The 17,745-nt window shown below is 51.2% G+C and overlaps 7 protein-coding genes across 7 annotated transcripts; 3 read left to right on the top strand and 4 right to left on the bottom strand.

The window, feature by feature from the left end:
• Window positions 1–267: 267 nt before the first annotated feature.
• NCS54_01087900 (Hypothetical protein) lies at window positions 268–2,229 on the bottom strand (the record flags this gene model as incomplete). Its single annotated transcript, XM_053156171.1, has 5 exons — window positions 268–582; window positions 636–918; window positions 968–1,494; window positions 1,543–1,901; window positions 1,992–2,229. The coding sequence occupies 5 exons, from the start codon at window positions 2,227–2,229 to the stop codon at window positions 268–270; spliced, it is 1,722 nt and encodes a 573-aa protein (XP_053012146.1).
• Window positions 2,230–2,382: 153 nt separating this feature from the next.
• On the bottom strand, window positions 2,383–3,495 carry NCS54_01088000 (Abhydrolase-3 domain-containing protein; the record flags this gene model as incomplete). Its single annotated transcript, XM_053156172.1, has 2 exons — window positions 2,383–3,249; window positions 3,331–3,495. The coding sequence occupies 2 exons, from the start codon at window positions 3,493–3,495 to the stop codon at window positions 2,383–2,385; spliced, it is 1,032 nt and encodes a 343-aa protein (XP_053012147.1).
• Window positions 3,496–3,712: 217 nt separating this feature from the next.
• NCS54_01088100 (Fungal-trans domain-containing protein) lies at window positions 3,713–5,413 on the bottom strand (the record flags this gene model as incomplete). Its single annotated transcript, XM_053156173.1, has 3 exons — window positions 3,713–4,573; window positions 4,636–4,884; window positions 4,943–5,413. 3 exons carry the CDS (start codon window positions 5,411–5,413, stop codon window positions 3,713–3,715), a joined length of 1,581 nt encoding a protein of 526 aa, XP_053012148.1.
• A 2,306-nt stretch (window positions 5,414–7,719) lies between these two features.
• On the top strand, window positions 7,720–8,193 carry NCS54_01088200 (Hypothetical protein; the record flags this gene model as incomplete). Its single annotated transcript, XM_053156174.1, has 3 exons — window positions 7,720–7,864; window positions 7,911–7,960; window positions 8,020–8,193. Exons 1-3 carry the CDS (start codon window positions 7,732–7,734, stop codon window positions 8,191–8,193), a joined length of 357 nt encoding a protein of 118 aa, XP_053012149.1. The 5' UTR covers window positions 7,720–7,731.
• A 1,000-nt stretch (window positions 8,194–9,193) lies between these two features.
• On the bottom strand, window positions 9,194–10,323 carry NCS54_01088300 (Alpha-carbonic anhydrase domain-containing protein; the record flags this gene model as incomplete). The annotated part of the gene is made up of 3 exons (XM_053156175.1): window positions 9,194–9,395; window positions 9,450–10,039; window positions 10,180–10,323. 3 exons carry the CDS (start codon window positions 10,321–10,323, stop codon window positions 9,194–9,196), a joined length of 936 nt encoding a protein of 311 aa, XP_053012150.1.
• A 1,778-nt stretch (window positions 10,324–12,101) lies between these two features.
• NCS54_01088400 (Hypothetical protein) lies at window positions 12,102–12,920 on the top strand (the record flags this gene model as incomplete). Its single annotated transcript, XM_053156176.1, has 1 exon — window positions 12,102–12,920. The coding sequence occupies one exon, from the start codon at window positions 12,102–12,104 to the stop codon at window positions 12,918–12,920; it is 819 nt and encodes a 272-aa protein (XP_053012151.1).
• A 1,543-nt stretch (window positions 12,921–14,463) lies between these two features.
• Window positions 14,464–15,963, top strand: NCS54_01088500 (HET domain-containing protein; the record flags this gene model as incomplete). The annotated part of the gene is made up of 1 exon (XM_053156177.1): window positions 14,464–15,963. One exon carries the CDS (start codon window positions 14,464–14,466, stop codon window positions 15,961–15,963), a length of 1,500 nt encoding a protein of 499 aa, XP_053012152.1.
• Window positions 15,964–17,745: the final 1,782 nt, after the last annotated feature.

Raw genomic sequence — 17,745 nt, forward strand, 5'->3', positions numbered from 1 at the left:
CTTTTGGGGGCATCACTACGTTCAGAGGGGGCAAAAATGCAGTTGCAATATGCAAGACAACGATGGCACGAGCACCGGCAGGCTGGTAGATGAGTACGTCTGGCAAGCTGGTCCATCCAGTCTCTAATAATTGTCCCATACACATTTTCCTTGTAAACATAGGTGCTACCCACCATCCGAAAGTGAGTGCGAGTAGCTTTCTACATACCAGTTACTTGGTGAACTACCTTGTACTCTCATTCAGGTGAACATAGCTACCAACGGCCTTCATCTTCTTCGCACACGACACATCAAAGGACCTTCCTTCTCCGAAATCCCAACACTGATGGTACAAATGGTCTGCATCGAATCCTCCATCTCAAGGTGATAGTCCTTAAAGGTCGTAGCAACGAGCTTGAGCATGTTGGTCATGGCCATGTTTCGTCCAATACACATTCGATGCCCCATGCTAAATGGGCTGAGGAAACGTTGAAGCCTCTCACCATCCTTGTTGAGAAATCGAGAGGGGTCAAACTTGTTGTGGTCGTTGCCCCAGATGGAGGGGTTGTGGTGGACGACGTGATTCAGGCTGAATACAACGGTCTTGCTGCTCTGTTAGCTGATGGCCACATAATAGGAAAGATGTAGAAACATACCCCTTCTGGGATAATATGACCTGCGAGTTCGAACCCTTCCTTGGATGTCACCCTTCGCTCCAATGGCATCGTGAAGACAGAGTTCATCCGAAAGTTTTCATTCAAGCAAGCCATCGTGTAGGGCAGCTTTGTTTCGAGGCCCTCGATAGGTACGATATCTGACTCGACGTTCCCGAGAGTCGCATTAACCTCATCCACGACTTTGGCATGAATGACCGGATTTTGGAGAATGTGGGAAAAGAGAAGAGTGAGGGTTCCGGATGTCGTGTGTGAGCCTGCAACACTGAGACTAAGTTAGTACCAGGGTGCAAAGACGACCTCCGACCACTTACATGAACGCGAATGCTTCTGTTTGTATGTCAAGCTCCGTGAGTCTGGCTCCTGTCTGCGGGTCCACGGCGTTGATTAAGCTGGTGATGAGATCCTTCCGAGCAGCACCCATATCTGCCATTCGACTGCTAACGCACTTGGCAGTCAGATTCTTGAGGTCTCGTCGTGCAGCAAGAAGCTTTTGCAACCATGGAACTGGCGTCCAGGGGGAAATGGCCTTGATGAAGGGCATAAGGTCAGGAATCATGCCCAGAAGGCAAGCGAGGAAGATGTGGTCGTTGATGGGGGGTAGCTTCGAGGCATCCTTCTCAACCTGCGAGTTGAATTGACAACGGAAGGCGAGATCTCCCAGGACATCAAGGACGAAGAAAGCGATTAATTCTTTGAGATCGAAGACTTGGCCGGTTTTGGAATACTCGTCGAGATTTCTGCGAAATTGCACAAGGTGCTCGTCGATGTACTGCTCCATCTCTTTGATAGACTGCAGAGAAAATGCATGTGCCATCTGTCGTCGCCGAAGCGAGTGCACCTTGACAGGTTAGTGGTCTACTCGGGCCTAACAAGTCTCTTGACTTACTTCCTCATCTTGAGTTCCAAACAGGTTGGGGTTGAACGAAGTGAAACCATCGTAGAAAGGAGTCTTGGCCAGAGTTCGACCGGCTTTGTAGATCTTGGGGACGGCATCGCCCTGTCTGAAGGAGAGTTGGTTGGGGCCGATGCGGACAACATCACCGTGCTTTTCGTGTAAGGCGATGAGAGTGTCGGGGAGATGTAAGCTCCATAGTTGTCGAACTTTCCAGAGATTTGTAAAAGATGCGAGAAAGGGACCGGGGTATCTTGACAAGGGGTGAATATTGCGATAGTAGAAGACGTAGAGGCCGGTAAACAGAGCTATCAACGCTGTGATCGATGCGAAGCGGTGCTCGGATGCGATTGCTAGTAGCCCGTGAAAATCCATAGCTACTACGCTTGTAGATGGCATCGAATCGTGTCAGAGAATAGATATTATGATCTCTGAAAGCTTACTCTTATAAGCTAGGTTTGCTACAACCCCAAACAGTCTGGCCTCGGAATGGCTGAAAACGGAAGCGGAAGCGGAAAGGTCTCCTCGGGTGCATCTCCAGGCGATCAGACGGTAACATGATGCACAGCTCTCAGCCGTTCGGCATCGTTTTGCGGATCGAAACTTGAACGTATCAGTCATTCGTAAACCGAGTTGCTCCACCGTAAGAACATTATATTTGACAATGCTAGCTTGGTACATGATGGAGCTAGAAGCTTTGAGGTAGAAACAGGGGGCGTCACAGGTGCTATCAAGACAAATTTCATGAGGCTGGTGTGAGTTTTCTACCTCCAGCGATCGATGTGCTCAATATCTAGCAGTGTTTCCACATAACTACATAACCATACTGCGGGACTATTTGGCTACAGACTGTTCAAGGAACCCAATTACTTTCCGAAGAGACTCGACAGCAATCACATCATCCCCGGCTGAGGTCTCAGCGTTGACGTTGCCAGCCCTTGCGTCGAAGCCGTGCTCCGCGTCTGGCGGGTATTCTGTGAACACTTGCACTTCAGATGCCTTGAGCTTCTCTTCCGCCTCGGTACTACACTCGAGTGGCACGGCTGTGTCATTGATACCGTGAAGTATCATAACACGCGGGAGGCCGCTCAGGTCACCAAAGTGGAGTGGAAACAGACGCTGGTGTCCTTCTGGTACTGCCTTGACTCCTTCGGTGGCAATCTGGCGAGCAAGTCCGGCGACTCCAGTCATATAGTCAGGAAACAAGGCTTCAATATGTAATGCCGCAACAAGAGCGAGTCTCGGGTCAGCCGCCGGGTTGGTGACAGGATAAGCTGAGACTGGCTTCCTCTCGTCGCCTTGAGCCTTCTTTATAGGCCATTCTTCTAAGATACCGCCAGTCTCGACCAGCGGCCGTCCAAATATGTTCATCCCGGGAGTTGTGTACCGAGGCCCAGCAGGATTGAGCATCCCATAGATAAGCAATAGGGCACGAGGCTTCTTGGAAGCCGAGACGGCTGTGTTGAGAGCCAAGTATGCCCCGGCGCTCGACCCAGCCAGCAATATTGAATCGACAGGGCGGCCTAGTAGCTTTGGGAGCGACGAGTAGACCCATTTGTAGGCGTCCGCGGCGTCTTCGATAGTGTCATGGGCAGTTGATTCGGGCATTAAGTGATAATCAGGAGTTACAAAGATCCATCCTCGCGAGGCGCAAGCGTGTACCAGCCAGTACGGCAAAAAGGCAAATCTGTCTCCAACAACCTAGAAAGGTTTTAGCATGATGGATCGTGCAAACAAGGTGGAAGGCCCATGGACTGGAGTAGAACGCGAGGAGATGCTCACAAGAAAACCACCGTGATAGTGAAGCAGGACGACAGCTGGAGACCCATCCGACTTTTCAGGGTACACGACATCCACATTGATGGGTCCATCTGATGTGGTTTTGAAGGGTACTGTCTGGGACGTGTACCCAGCGAATCCCTCGAGTGGGAAGCTGGAGGTCGACATGTTGACGGTGGTTGAAGTTTGGCCAACGTTGGGGTACCGGCGATCAAGGGCAGCGGGTCAAAACAGTTTCGAGCGAAAGAATAAGAGGAAACAGAGTCAGAACATAGTCGTCATATTTGCTGCAATAGGTCGAGGTGCTGACTTCCGAACGGAAACCTTGCTTCCTCGGCAGGTTGGCGCTAGTTCCGCTTCCGAGACGAGCGACCTCAGGTGGGGACTATGTCGATCCGTCCCAGGTTGCAAAGACCCAACTGCTCCCTGTCCCACCAGCCGAGACAGGTGGAAGGTCAAAGAAGCCATTCAGTTGATCGCGGACCATTGTGTCTCCCAAGTTGTCGACCGGCATGTCCATTGCATCAGCCTGCAGCGCTGGGAACAACTCATCAAACATCATGGCATCGGCATCAGGCGAGCAGTCCAAACTTTGTGCCTCTTCTCCTTGCCCATTGCTGCTCGATGCCGTCGTGGCAGAGTAGCTGGATAGCTGCGCCCGAAGCCTCCGCAGGCCCTGAAGCCGCTTCCAGAGGGCCATGAGTAGTGGTGACCGGTTGCTCAGCATTCTTATCATGTCGAGTGCAATGTCAAACTCGATCTTGACGTTGTCGCAAAACATGGAGCTGGCGTTGACAACCGCCAGTAATAGGTTTCCAAAGGCAGTTAGTAAGAGATGCTTGAAGAAGAGAGGATTGCGCTTGATGATGCCGGTGTTTTCGTTGAGGCCTGAGAGCATCTGCAGCGACTCCTTGGCAATAGCAGCAGCTTTGTGGGCATGTCTCTGGTGCTGGGCTATCCGCGTTGGGGATTGGAGGACTAGGCGATAGATCAGGTTGTATAGATGGCTCTTGCGGAGGAAAATCACCGCCTGGACATGCCGAATCTCCTGCCCTGGTTGTATAGATTCGAGCTTCATGTCATCGGCTAGGTGCTGGTACCACTGCCCTATTTGATAGTCGAGATAGTCGAGTTCATCAAAATTGATGGCACTCTCCTTCTCGCCTTGGCTGTTGAGAGCGTGCCACGTCCTGCCTGCCAGCTTAGTCCAGTCGAGAAGCGCCGTCGTCACTGCATCATGACCACCCTGTTGACCCGTCAGCACATCATGACTGCCGCCACAAGGAGAGTTGGCAAACCATTCCATACCATGGCAAATAGTGTTGGGTCGATATGACAGTCCTGTATGTAGAACGGGATCCCCTGCCCCAGACTCGTCCTTCTCTCCAGCATGTACACACACCAAAACGTCTGTAGCGCCGCGGCTTGCTCTTCCGAGTTGGCAAAGGAGTTGACGGTCGCTCGACGGTGCAAGCCCATTTCGAGGCAGAGTCTGGCTGCAAAACCAATGATGCGGCCTGTTCGTACTTCTTCGTCGAGATGATAGTAATAAAGGGCCTAGGAGCATCTGTCAACATAAATGCACCGCCAAAGTATCTCTGGTTTGCTCCCATACCATCAGGACTAGCAACTGTATGTTGTTGATGGAATTTGTGCTCCATAGGAGCCCTTCAATAGCTTCAGTGGCGCTCTGGAGGAGCCTCTGGGCCAGATCATTACGGCCACCGCTCTCCAACGTTCGACCAATGGCCAAAATGAGTTTCAGTTTGTTAGTCTTATCATGGGACAAGCACTCTGCCAGAGCTCCTCGACTCCTCGTGTCGTGGACGTTGACACTCTGCATAACGTCAAAAACATTATGGGCAACCTCTAGCATCTGCTCCTTGCTAACAACGGCGTAGAGAGAGCCAGTTTCCGAAAACCACTGTTCAATGTTGTTGATGGCATCTCCTCGATTCATATCCCATAAAGGATCTTGGGCCAGGAGCTTCATGAATGGTCCGTATTGTGCCAGCTGGTATGGCACGTTCGAGGTACGGCTTGTGCTTTGAGCGGATCTGTCCAATATGGTTGCTGGTATTCCCATGGCTTTGAGATTTCCCTTGACGACTTCAAAGGTAAACTCGGAGCTGGAGGGGCCACAAAATTCGGGCGAGTTATGACCCCCTTCAGACGGTCTCTGGCTTGATCGGGTATCCGATCGGGGGCTTGAGTATTGGAAAGTTGCAGGTGATGGGTATTGTGGTGGAGCAGGATTTGTTATGTCAAGGGGAGTTTCTTGTTGAGTGACATTTTGAGAAGGCCTGGTTGATCTGGTTGAACCTGGGCTCCTAAGATCTTGTCAGTCATTCAGGTGGTTTCTATGACGAGTGAAGACAAGTAAGAATAATAAAATGAATGGAATAGCTCAACTGACTGTGGATCGGCGGCCGGGACTCGAGGCGGTGGGTGATATTCACATGGAATTGAGGATCGAACACACTTCGCACAAGGGTCGGCTCCATCGCATTTGACTTTTCTTCGCTTGCACTCGTTGCTAGAAGACAGCTGAGAAAGATATCCTTGAAAGGCACGCATCAAGTACGTATTAGGCACGCAGGCTTACCATGCTTGATTGACATAAGGATCCCTTCTGTTCCGCCGATGCCGATGCACGGCATGTCGGTCGTTGCTTGCGACCATTGTACAATGTGGGCTACAGGTGGGTTTAGTAGCTTCGAGTCCACCTGACTATCAGAAAGTCCTTTGGTGCTGGGCTACGCGTGGGAATGGCAGGGCAGCGTCGTCCGTAACTTGATCAGAGAGAGAAATGCGTCTACCCCTCTGACCAGACTAGAGGTACAATTCACGGGTCACGCATTATCCGTGAGGCATGCCGGATGCTATGCCGAGGGTGGAGGTGGCTTCTCCGCTCCCCACGATTCCCCAGATCGACCCTTCGTCTTGTTCAAAATGCGGGGAAATACACGGTTCCGAGGAGGGTGTTCCGAGCTTCCGCGAGGTACAGGTACATTTACACTCGCTTCCGTCCTACCATAATAGAATACGTGGACGCTAAGGACCTAGATCGACGAGCGTCGGCATTGCCAGCAGTCCTCGACTACTTGTAGCTTATATGCCATAAACGCAGCTACTTCTCTCCTGATACAGATTTAAAGACTACTTAGAAACCTTTGAGACTCCCCGCACTTCAGAGGGAACCCATTTACGCCCTTCCATCGGCCCAGTCCTCAAGGAGACTTTACACTAACGTCGGTGCTTTCGTTAATTCGACAGGTTCCTCCTCCCCTTGCTGCGAAGTTGTCCATGCCTGGTAGTTCGCTTGGTCTTTACTTTATCGTTATGACTTTTGTCGAGCGATACGGGTACTACGCGATCAACAAGGCCCCTTCATACGATATCCTTGCTATTCTTGACAATATGGCGGAATCTTCCCAGTTGACCCTCTGGAATCCATCATCCCAACAGCGACGGGACAGTCAGGCCTCTTGTGACAAAGGGTGGGCTAATACGAGTGGAAGTCTTCAGCGGATGTCGAGCAGTGAGCATATGGCGAACAACCTGAACGTCATGCTGCTGGATGCGACAAAGCTCTGGTGGAAGAAGTATGGAAAAGCTATCTATGCAAGGCTCACTAACTTTCAGTGTGCTGACTACATTATGCTACACCTTTATCATGACACTGCCAAGTTTCAATTTCGGGTTGTCAACGCGTACCAGATGGTGCCGTATGAGCAATTGCTCAGAATAACACTACGCTCCCATATTCTCTCTGCTGATATTCGGTATAGAGATAGCGGAAAATGAGAATTGCGTTATACACGACATTCATGGAATTGGAATTACCTTGATCATTGGTATACTCCAGGATTTTCGACAATTCGACACTCGTGATGCTGGAATGTGGCTTTGCCTTGGAAATGGCCATGGTCTCCAATACAGCATCTCAATACAACGAGTAAAGGCTAGACAGCTTGTCACCAGGGCCGACAAGTAGGTGAGAGATTATAGGATATAAATGACCCTCACAGGCAGATTATTCAAAGGCTTTCGTAACGCCTCCCTATCTCCAAAGATACCACTCAGTTTCATCCCAAATTCCAAATACAAAGGCCAGGGTAGCTTTGGCGAATGTCACCCCGGACGGATCGACAAGATATATATGTCAAAACCTCGAATCTATTATATGTTTACATCATCATCTGTCGCAGGTGAGACGATCCGGTTTCGGGGCGTTCATACCCCGGGTTCGCTGCAACCCCTCAACGGAGAAATTGCCGAGAATGATGCCGAGCCCCAGAACCGTTTGACCCCGCCCAACCGCTGATCTTTTTAACGGCCGAGCGGTTTATAACTTTGACAAGACAATTCGGCGAACTTGGCACGATAATACCTATCTTGAACATGGCTACTCGCAAAGGACCCTTTAGACTCGTTACGGTCAACACTGCTCCTGAGAGAGCGAAGCGGTTGATCGGTCGGCTGATCGATGCTTTGAAGGAGGACTATGATATTACTCATGTCGATAACTGTGAAAGTATGTTTGTCCCATCTTCTGTGTATCAAGTATCTCACCTCGGCAGGTATCGACCAGGTGGTACCCAAGGTGACTGAACATCGCCCAAACGTCCTAGTAAGATGGCACCCCATCCCACTATGGAGGCTTGTAGAGTCAATTTCTAATACCACCAGTTCTGCGCATCCATGTGGACGCCCGAGGAGGCGGATAAGATTCAAGCCCTGGCAAGATCCGTCGTCCCGGACATCAAGACGCACGCCATCCCTCAAGGGCTGCAAGTCGAGAAGGGTCCTGATGCCATCGTGGAGTATCTTGTTGAGAAGGTTCCCCCTTTGCTTGACTCGTGAGAGTAGCATTGGTGGAAACGAGTCTGGGAGTTGCCGGTGGTGGCGGCGCCAAGTTGAACGCACACAAATGTCACAGAGCCAACTCTAATCTCTTGAGGCGCGACTATATGAGGGCATGTGATTTGTATTTTCAAGCTTTCAACTTGCACATTTTAATTACCACCAGAGTCTAGACCATCGAGCTATCACCGTTCAGTCAACCGAGGGGACTGCATTAATCCATGTTTGGCGAGCTAGATGCCAAAATGAGTAGACAATGCAACCTTGCTTATGCTTATCAATGGGAGGGCATAATGTCAGAGTTGTAGTGGCATAAAAAATTACAGTTCAGCGGTCTGGAATTTGTATAATTAAACAAGGACCGTCCGTGCCATGAAAAAAGCCTCAGTTGCGTATCCATCGACACGATACAAAGAGGCACCGGCGTCTGCCAAGACACGGATGCCAAGAGGATATCGAACGATATGTAAACTCTAAGCCTTGACAGCTAAAATTCTCCACGATCCATAACTAATCCCGCAGGCAGTGCCCCCGTGTGGAGAGGGACGCGTGTCGGATCTCACGCATTGATCGGCCTCTCAACCTGCCTGAATGGGGATGACGGGGATGCGGCTCCCCGTGCGAGAATGCCAAGATATGGGGGGACGGACGACGGTTGAGCCGTTGGGATTTGGGGTCGGGGGACGGATAAAGATATGGCAGCTGCAAAGACTCGTAATCTCGCGTGTTTTACTGTCTGCGTACAGGGGACTTGGGTTCTTTGGCCAACAGGCGCTGATGCGTTCGTCATCCTCTCGTGACATTTCAAGGGTCCAACGGGGCAAAGTGCACTTGGGATAAGGAACCGGGGTCTTTAAAGTTCAAGGACATGATCAACAGAGTCTATATTGCCAGATCGTGCTGGGTACAGTGGGCATTTAAACGGTGACAGGCATAAGGACACAATTTCCGACACAAAAATCCCTCGTATAAAAACAAATTACTCCACCACTGACACAAATCAGTCGTCGTGCTCATCCTCGGCGTCTGCGGCCAGCTGCAACAGGTTCTCCTCTCCGGGGGCGTTCTGGGGATATCGCGCATTGAAGCCAATGACGGATCGGGCCTTGAGGTACGTGCTGGTCTTGATCGAAACCTTTTTGTTGGAGACGAGCCACCGGACGCCTTCGCTGCAAGGAGGCGTTGTAAGCGAGCCGGCGTATCTAAAAAATTGTCAGCAAGCCACTCATTATTAGTTGTCGTTTGTCACTACTCACGATTGAAACGACCCAGAGGTCAGGAGCTTGACAAGCTCAGACATGGCCAGCGGCTCCGTGTGAGTGGTCGCGCCAAGGGTCGCAATCTTATCGACAGACCCCAGAACTGTTTCAAGCAGAGTGGATGGTGTGGCTGCACTCTGCCGAGGCTCCAACGCAGACCTCTTTCCTCTGCCGCCTCGGCCGTAGTGGCTCTTGGCAGAAGACGCAGCACCATCGTCCAGGTCAATGTAAACACCGATGACAGCAATTTCCTGCTCCGCAGTCTGCCACACCATGTGCATCTCCATAGCCATGCTCGTACCGTTGTCCAGATGCTCGCTGGGGAGGTGGAAGTGGAACTGCTTGAGCTCGTAGGACTTTTCGCCGATCTCGAGGCTGCCGCCGCCGGCCTCCTCGGCGAGCACCTCGACGGTGGTGCCGAGATTCTCAAATTCGGCGCCCTCGGTAAAGTCGGGGATTTCGAGGGTCATCTCGGATGCGGGGATGAGGTTGAACGAGCCCTTGGCCATGTTGATTGGCGACTGGTTCTTGCCCGTGGCGCACATGGCGTTGGCAGCTGGGTCGAGAGAGTACCAGTTGACGGGGCCCTAGCAAGAGTTAAAAAATGTTGACCCTTGAAAATTGTGACGGGAATATAGTGTTTTCAGGGTTTTGTGCATGTTGTGAGGTTTCATTGTAGGATTATGCTTAAAATGAAATCGTGATCGGATCGAAAAAAAAAACTTACTTTGATACCGTTGTATCCAAACTTGGGCTCTTCAATGGCTCCAGCCTCAGCTCGAGGATGCAGATGAGTTCCATAGGCGCAAGAAGCCAGGACCTGGGGAGCCGAAGCGGCCAGGAGAGTAAAGAGGGATGACCAAGCAGGCATGGTGAAAAGTATCCAAAAGCTGGCAAAGTTTCAAATAAAGGTATAGATGCCAGCTATTCCAAACAATGAAAAAGAAGAAATAATGTATATGCAGTACTGAAGAGAAACTGAGAAACTGATTCAAACACAGTGAGGAGAAACAATATCGAGAGGATGGCCTTGCATCTTTAAGTATTTCGAGTCATAGCCACTTACCTTGAAAAGATCACATCGCATCTGGGTACTACCATGACAAGGTCTCACCCCCCCCCAGGGGCTGTGCGAAGGGGGCCGGGGCTTACATGGGCATTGCAACGCATTCACTGTAAAAGGGCTCACCGGATATCCCACCCCCTTGCCCCCAATGGGACCCCAAGGGCCTGTCAGCGAATGTCACGCCACAGGCGCCAGCGCAGGGTCTAGAGCGCCTGCGAGCGAGACCCCCGGGGCCCGCGCTGGGGGACGCCTCCTCTGACGGGTTTTACGCTGTTGAGAGAGAGAGAGAAAAAGGGTCCTGGTGTTTTAGTGGGCGTCTGGGACACAGAATCTCAGACAAGATGCATCTAAAAATGGAGGCGTTGATGTCGTAGACGCCCACTGCTGCAAGACCGGGCCGCAGAGATCCGAAAGTCTAGAGTTGACTTTTTTTTTTTTTTTCATTTTTAATTCCCACCAATAACTCAGATATCCCGACAACTCGTATATCTGCTCGTGTTATTTGCCAAGACAAAGAGAGTTTGGTTGTAGGGTCTTTGCCAAGTCAAACGGCCATGCACCTGCAGGTCGAGTGCAGGTCATTTCAAGAACCAAGAGTCTGGGCAGAGGAACCAAAGTGTGAGATAGATCAACCACGACTGAGCGTATTCTGGGCAGCTCCTTCAGTATAGCTCCCTTCTTCCGAGGTGCCACAACGACTTGCATAGCTATCCCATTCATTTGCATTCTGCCGCTGCAAGCGAAGGCATCGCATTATTGACGCACTTCCGGTCCGGCTGCGGGCGCACGACGAGACGCGGAAACAGACTGGCGACTCGGCTTGTGTGATGTACACTAGCTTACGAATGGTAGAATGCTACCTCTTCTCTCGGTAATCGCGAGCAGCCAAACACTCTTGTTGAGTCCCGGCGCCTGGAGGTGTTTGCCAAGAGCCCCTGTCCTCGTTTGGGTAAGGGTTCAGACGAGGTCCAAACAGGGCTGAATCATTTGTCCAGCCCCTTCTTGGCGACCTGATACAACCGGGTGACTCGGATCAAATTTCTTAAATGGTAACCTTTATAGTAAGCTTAAGTTATCACGGGCTACTCTATTTTGTTCTAGTTTGGTGTTTTGGCCCTGTCTGTCCAGCTTGCTGTGCCACATTTAGTGTGTGCTGCGCAATGTGGCAGACGTTGTGGCTTTGATCTCGGTCTTTTGGTGGTTTATTAAATCCGATGTCGCGAGACGACATAAATCCGGCTTCATTGTTAAGCAGGAGATATAATTGATTAAATCCGAATACTATGACGATGGATAAAGTTAAAGCAAATATTTAATAATTGACATAATTCTTGTCGTGGTCAATATTTTATCCATCATTTTCTCTCTTCACCACCAAAAGCTGACATCATCAGCCACTCATTCGGGCTTCTCGGGGACTGCAGGTTAGGTTACCCCTCAGCACAGCACAGCACAGCACAGCACAGCAACCACACACACTGCCCGCATTTGCAGTGATTGATTCCACACACCTTCAACCTCCCCACGAGTCCCAGGTATCACAGCCTCCACTGTCGGCCGCCGCCAGCTTCTCCCCCCGGAAAATGGCCCCCCTGTACAAAAAAGCCCTTGTCCTGGGCGCATCGTCGGGCATCGGAGCCGCCCTCGCAGCGAAGTTGATCGAGACCGGCACAAAGGTCGTCGTCGTTGGCCGACGCAAAGACCGGCTCGACTCCTTTGTGGAGACGCACGGCTCGGATAATGCGAGCGCCGTGGCTTTCGACGTGACAAATCTCACCGGCGTCAGGGCCTTTGCTGACGAGGTCATCCGCTCCAACCCTGACCTCGACTGTGTGGTTGTCAACTCTGGCATTCAGCGGGGCTTTGACTTTTCGAAGCCCGAGACGGTGGATCTGGATGTCCTTGGAGACGAGATCACGACAAACTACACTTCTGCTGTTTACTTGACGGCTGCCTTTATTCCTCATCTCAAGAAGCAGACGCAGGGACACCTCGTATATGTCAGCGCCACCCTCGGGTTGATCCCATCCATGATCCGGACCCCAAACTACAATGCCTCCAAGTCTGCACTTCACACATTTATCCTCAATGTGCGGCAGCAGCTCCGCGAGGGAGGGTGCTCCAATGTGCGCATGGTAGAGGTGTTCCCGCCTGCTGTCCAGACCGAGTTGCATGATGAGCACCACCAGCCGGATCTCGTCAATGGCGGGGAGATCGGCATGCCGCTGGGAGAGTATACTGACAAGATGTACGACGGCTTGGTCAAGGGTGATGATCAGTTTGCTATTGGGCCTGGTGAGGATCTTCTCAAGGAGGGCGGATGGGAGCATCAGCGAACGCAGCTGTATGAGGCTGGCCAGCAGGTTCTGAAGGGTTCGCTGGCCAAGTATCTGAAAAAGTAACAAGCATAATGTCCGTACCGGCAGGGAAATGGTCCGGACCTAGGCTGCATAAGCAGTTGCGATTGGGGTAGTGAGCTGCAATGCCAAGGCACTTGAGACCAATGATAAGACTCTGGAACAACATGGCAACCGGGATAAGCCCTCGTGACTGTATCGACTAGTTCTATTGATAGATCTAGGTTTGTTTCTAATATTTGTCCCGGTCTCGTGTTTTGTCCCCTGGTCTCTCAATTCAGCCCAAGTAAATTCGGCGAATGTCAGACAATTCCGACGCAGCGGCACATTTATCTGCCCTTGATCACTTGACCACCTATCTTTCTCTCATCGGGACAATAGATATGAAAGCAGGACTCATGCATTCAAACATGTTCTCGCAGGGTCCCACGACATAAAAGGCTTGCATCCGAGAACCAGTCCTTGTCCTCCCTTAACAGATCGGAGGTCGGAAAGCTTGAGTGGGATAAGGCGCCGAGAGAAACGTATGTCTCAGCCCTACGTATGAAGATGCTTGGCTATCGATATACGATTTGCCCAACCTAGGTGTCTCAAAATACCGATTGTTGAAACTGCATGTTGGTCAACCTGGCTGTGGCGCTTAACCTGAGACACCTGAGGAGCTGTGTCCCTTGAAGCTGCCCGAGTTCGCGCTAATCGAGATAGAATTGGTGGCACTGCGTTCCCGGTTTTGTCCCATGCCTTGAAATCCCACTTGTAATGCTGTGCCCTTGCAAGTCGCTGCGATCTTGGCGTTCTAGGAGGCCTGGCTCAAGACTCCAGCTTGGTTCGTAGTGCACCCACCCCTCTTCATGGCCGTATCTTCGTACCTCGTATAATTACAGATCATTGCTGAATAAGGTGCTGATCCCCTCAAGTCTCCTGCATCTGCATCCGTGATGATTGACGTGTCGTAGAGGCGTTTGTGCTTGCCTGGCCGGGTGACACCCGTGTCCCCCGCTTTGGGCCACCCTCACACAGAACCTCAGAAGTGGCTTCGAAATTACGGTAAAGAGGAACAATGCTTAATGAGTCAAGGAGTTGATTCGCATGAGAGCCTCAAGTCCCAATTGGCCGGAGCAACGGCAACCTTTGGTGCGGCAAACCGAACAACTACAGGGATAAGCTCGGGATCTGGCTTAACATAGTGTGGCGCGCCATTTATGAACGCGCCCCTGAGTCAAAATGGAATGACTATCATTCATTCTATATACCTTTCGCTGCATTGATTTTTGCAGAGTACATTACCTAGTAGACCAGGTACCCAGGCTGGTGGCTCCTCGTGAAAACATCTCCAGAGCTCGTCAACCTTATCACGTCTCCAAAACTGAGACATAGATCCAAATGAATTATTCTTCTCAAGATGCGATTCGACACAGTAAACTAATACGGTGCTCTTGCCAAGTCTTTTCAACATGTACACATAGGTTGGGTGCCCATGAGCTTCACGTGACTAAGTCCATCCGTCACACAGCCTTGACTCGTCTCAGGCTGAAGCGGTTTTGCTCCTTCAACCACCAAACATCAGCAACCGCCAGAGCAACCCACCATGCGTCTTATTAACATAGAGACGTTAAAACTTGAAACTTTTTTGGGAGAAGTTCCTCCTTATGCCATCTTATCACATACCTGGGGCGAGGGCGAAGTCACCCTTCAGGACCTCGATAGCGATGACCTCAAGGAAAAGCCTGGCTGGGACAAAATTGTGGGATTCTGCCAAACCGTCATGAAGCATCTATCTGATCCGCCGCGGTACGCTTGGGTCGATACCTGCTGCATCGACAAAACTAGCAGCGCCGAGCTGTCCGAGTCCATCAATGCTATGTTTCGCTGGTACAAGGAGTCTCAGTGCTGCTTCGCGTATCTCCAGGACGTGACATCCGAAAATCTGGGGCGGCTGGAACAGTCTCGCTGGTTCACAAGAGGCTGGACACTTCAGGAGCTGCTTGCACCAGTGACGGTGGACTTTTTCGATCAAGACTGGGAGTTCATCGGCAACAAGGTTGACCTTGGCGAAAGAATCTCGCGGAGGACCAACATTGACGTCGAGACGCTGAGAACTGGGGATATGTCAGAGGCGAGTGTTTCTCAAAAGATGTCTTGGGCTTCCAGCAGACAGACAACGAGGCCTGAAGATATCGCATACTGCTTGCTCGGCATCTTCGACATCAGCATGACCATGCTGTACGGCGAAGGAGAAAAGGCTTTCATTCGGCTCCAAGAAGAGATTCTCAAGGAGTATGACGACCATACAATATTTGCATGGGACTCATCTTCGGTTCCAGAATCAGCTTCGACAGTTGGTACTCTAGCACCTCATCCCTCCTATTTCAGCAAGAGCTCCCACTTTCAACCTCACCCGAGCTCTGGGGACCCAGTAACCATCACCAACCGAGGCATCCGACTTGGACTCCCCATCATAGAACAGAGCAAGAATCCTGGCCAGAAGCTTGGTCTCCTCTCTTGCTTCTCGGGCGGTGGTGCTGGCTCAGCTGTAGGTATCGCCCTCTTGCGCAAGTCCCACGACCTCGAAGAGTACAGTCGTACACGCGCCCCCCCTGTCGAGCTATCCATGCGCGCGTTCAACTTTCCACCGACGACTGTGTTCTTGACAAAGAGGAATGGGTACTCGCATAGAGAGGGCATGATTAGCAAGTGCTGGCTTCATTATTGGCCCAAGATCCAACCTTTGCGGTCTTACCCGACTGGTTCGTGGCAACACGACCCTTATACGGAAAACATGACGATGAGGCTGCCCAAGAGTGACGCAGAGGAGGCCAAGGCAAGCATCGTATTTCAGGTGGTTGCCTCGGGGGCATGTTTCTCTCTGGCACTCACTGTCAGGCCAAGGGAAAGAACAGGCAAGGTCGGCCTGATATCAGTCTCGAAAGAAGCGGACCAGGCGGATCATGTGTTCAAGATGCTGAGCAACAAACCAATGGGGAATCAGGCGAATCTAAAGCTGCCTGGTCTGGCTGTGTATGCGGAGTGTCGATTCCAGTCGATTCGAGGGTCATGGATGTGTGATATTAAGGTTACTACGAGCTAGGGACTGATAGATGGGCTGGGCAAGTTGATTCTGGATGAGGAATGATCCTGAAGCCGTGATGATGAACATGATGCTATCTGGGATAGAACACTTGTAGGCCTCATCTTGGTTAACTGTTGGCTTTGCAGAAGCATCTCGGGGTTTACCTCGCAGACTAGACAGACGGCAGTTTCGCCAAGAGTCTGACCTTGGGCCAAGGCTATCTTTGCTTCAGGTTTAACATCTTGGCGATGTCCCCAGTCTTGGCTTGGAAGGATCGACAATGCCCAGACTCAATCAACCCAAAACACTCCACTCGAGATAATTCCGCATTCCTTCCGCACTCTCGCCCCGTGAGCGTGCTAATCTGCCTCATCGCGCTCAGCTGGTCAACCTTGCAGGGGTCACGGGTCTTGGCAGACCAAGATAAAGGCGCATGGGCATTCCTCATCTTTCAACCTCAAGCAAACCTTCGTCTTTTACTCATAGAATCTTTGATTTAATTTCGCAATCATGTGTTTTCCCCGGCGGAGTAAGAAGCCGCAACAGCCAGAGTTCAACATCTACGACATCAGCTCTCGGCCTGCCTTTGACGATGCTTCGAGCTTCAAGCGACAAAAGCTCCACAAAAGTCGAAGGACTAAGCGTGATGGATGGAGTTGGTGGTATGATGCTGTGTGGTTTGGCAGTGGCAGCCACAAAAGGAACAGGAGAGGATCGAGATATGGGGACGGAGGAGGAGGTGGTGGCGGTGGTGGAGGGGGAGGAGGATGGTATGGAGGAGACAGCGGTTGTGGAGATGGAGGAGGTGGTGATGGGGGTGGAGGCGGCGGCGGCGGCGGAGGTGAATAAGATGGGCCTTGGAAGTATGTTCAATCTCTTTTCACCATGTTCTTGTGGTTCTAATCAAGGAACAGGAGTTACAAGACCCTCGCATCCTGCGGGCCATCACCCACTTCAGCGTATTAGTTAAATAACCCAGAACATCCAAATACCAATTTTCTTTCATTATTCAGTGTCCTATTTTTTCTCATAAGTCCGTATCCATATTAATAACGAGGCTCTGGCCAGTGTCTGTCCAGCCTTCGTTCCTCCCAAGGCCAACAACTTGGCCTTGGTCAGGCCACCAACCACGTCAAGGACAGCACCCTCTTCAAGGCTCTTCAAGGGCTAGACGTTGCCGAAAAGAAGCAACAAGGATTCGAATTTAATATTTTAGACAAGAAATATCGAGTTCCTGTATGCTCGGGTTTCCTATGTGCTGATAGCCAAGCCCCGGGTTATGTAACCAATCCTGACCATCACGCGACTCTCGGCCTCACGTTACATATCATACCCTCGTCCCCGGCAGACCGACTCACTCACCTTTCATCTATCCCGAAATACAATGATCGAATGTTTCGCCCATGGCGTTGGTGATAAGCCCTTCCTCTCGCAAGGGCCAGCGGGACGAAGTCCATTTGTCTGTCCGTACGCACTGCGATGCGTGTGGTTTCTACCTCTTGGTCGGGGAGCCGTTTCTCTGCAGTACGTGCATCTCACCACTACCGGGATGATCCCCTCCAAGCCCTTTACTCACCGCTCAATAGTTGAATGTCCTGCTACAGGTCAGCCGAGGGTCTACGGCCTCTTCAGACTCCCACTGCATTGCCCCCTTGGCCAGACATTTCACAGCCTACGGCTATGTCGTCAGCCTTTTTGTGATGCTTGCAATGAAGCCCCCGACGCGGCGACACTCCACACCGAGTGCTTCAACGTTTTCATGCAAAAGTGCACAGCTACGGACAAGCTAGAGAGGCTGGC

The sequence above is a fragment of the Fusarium falciforme genome, chromosome 8, assembly GCF_026873545.1.
Source record: "Fusarium falciforme chromosome 8, complete sequence".
Classification (NCBI taxonomy): Eukaryota; Fungi; Ascomycota; class Sordariomycetes; order Hypocreales; family Nectriaceae; genus Fusarium; species Fusarium falciforme.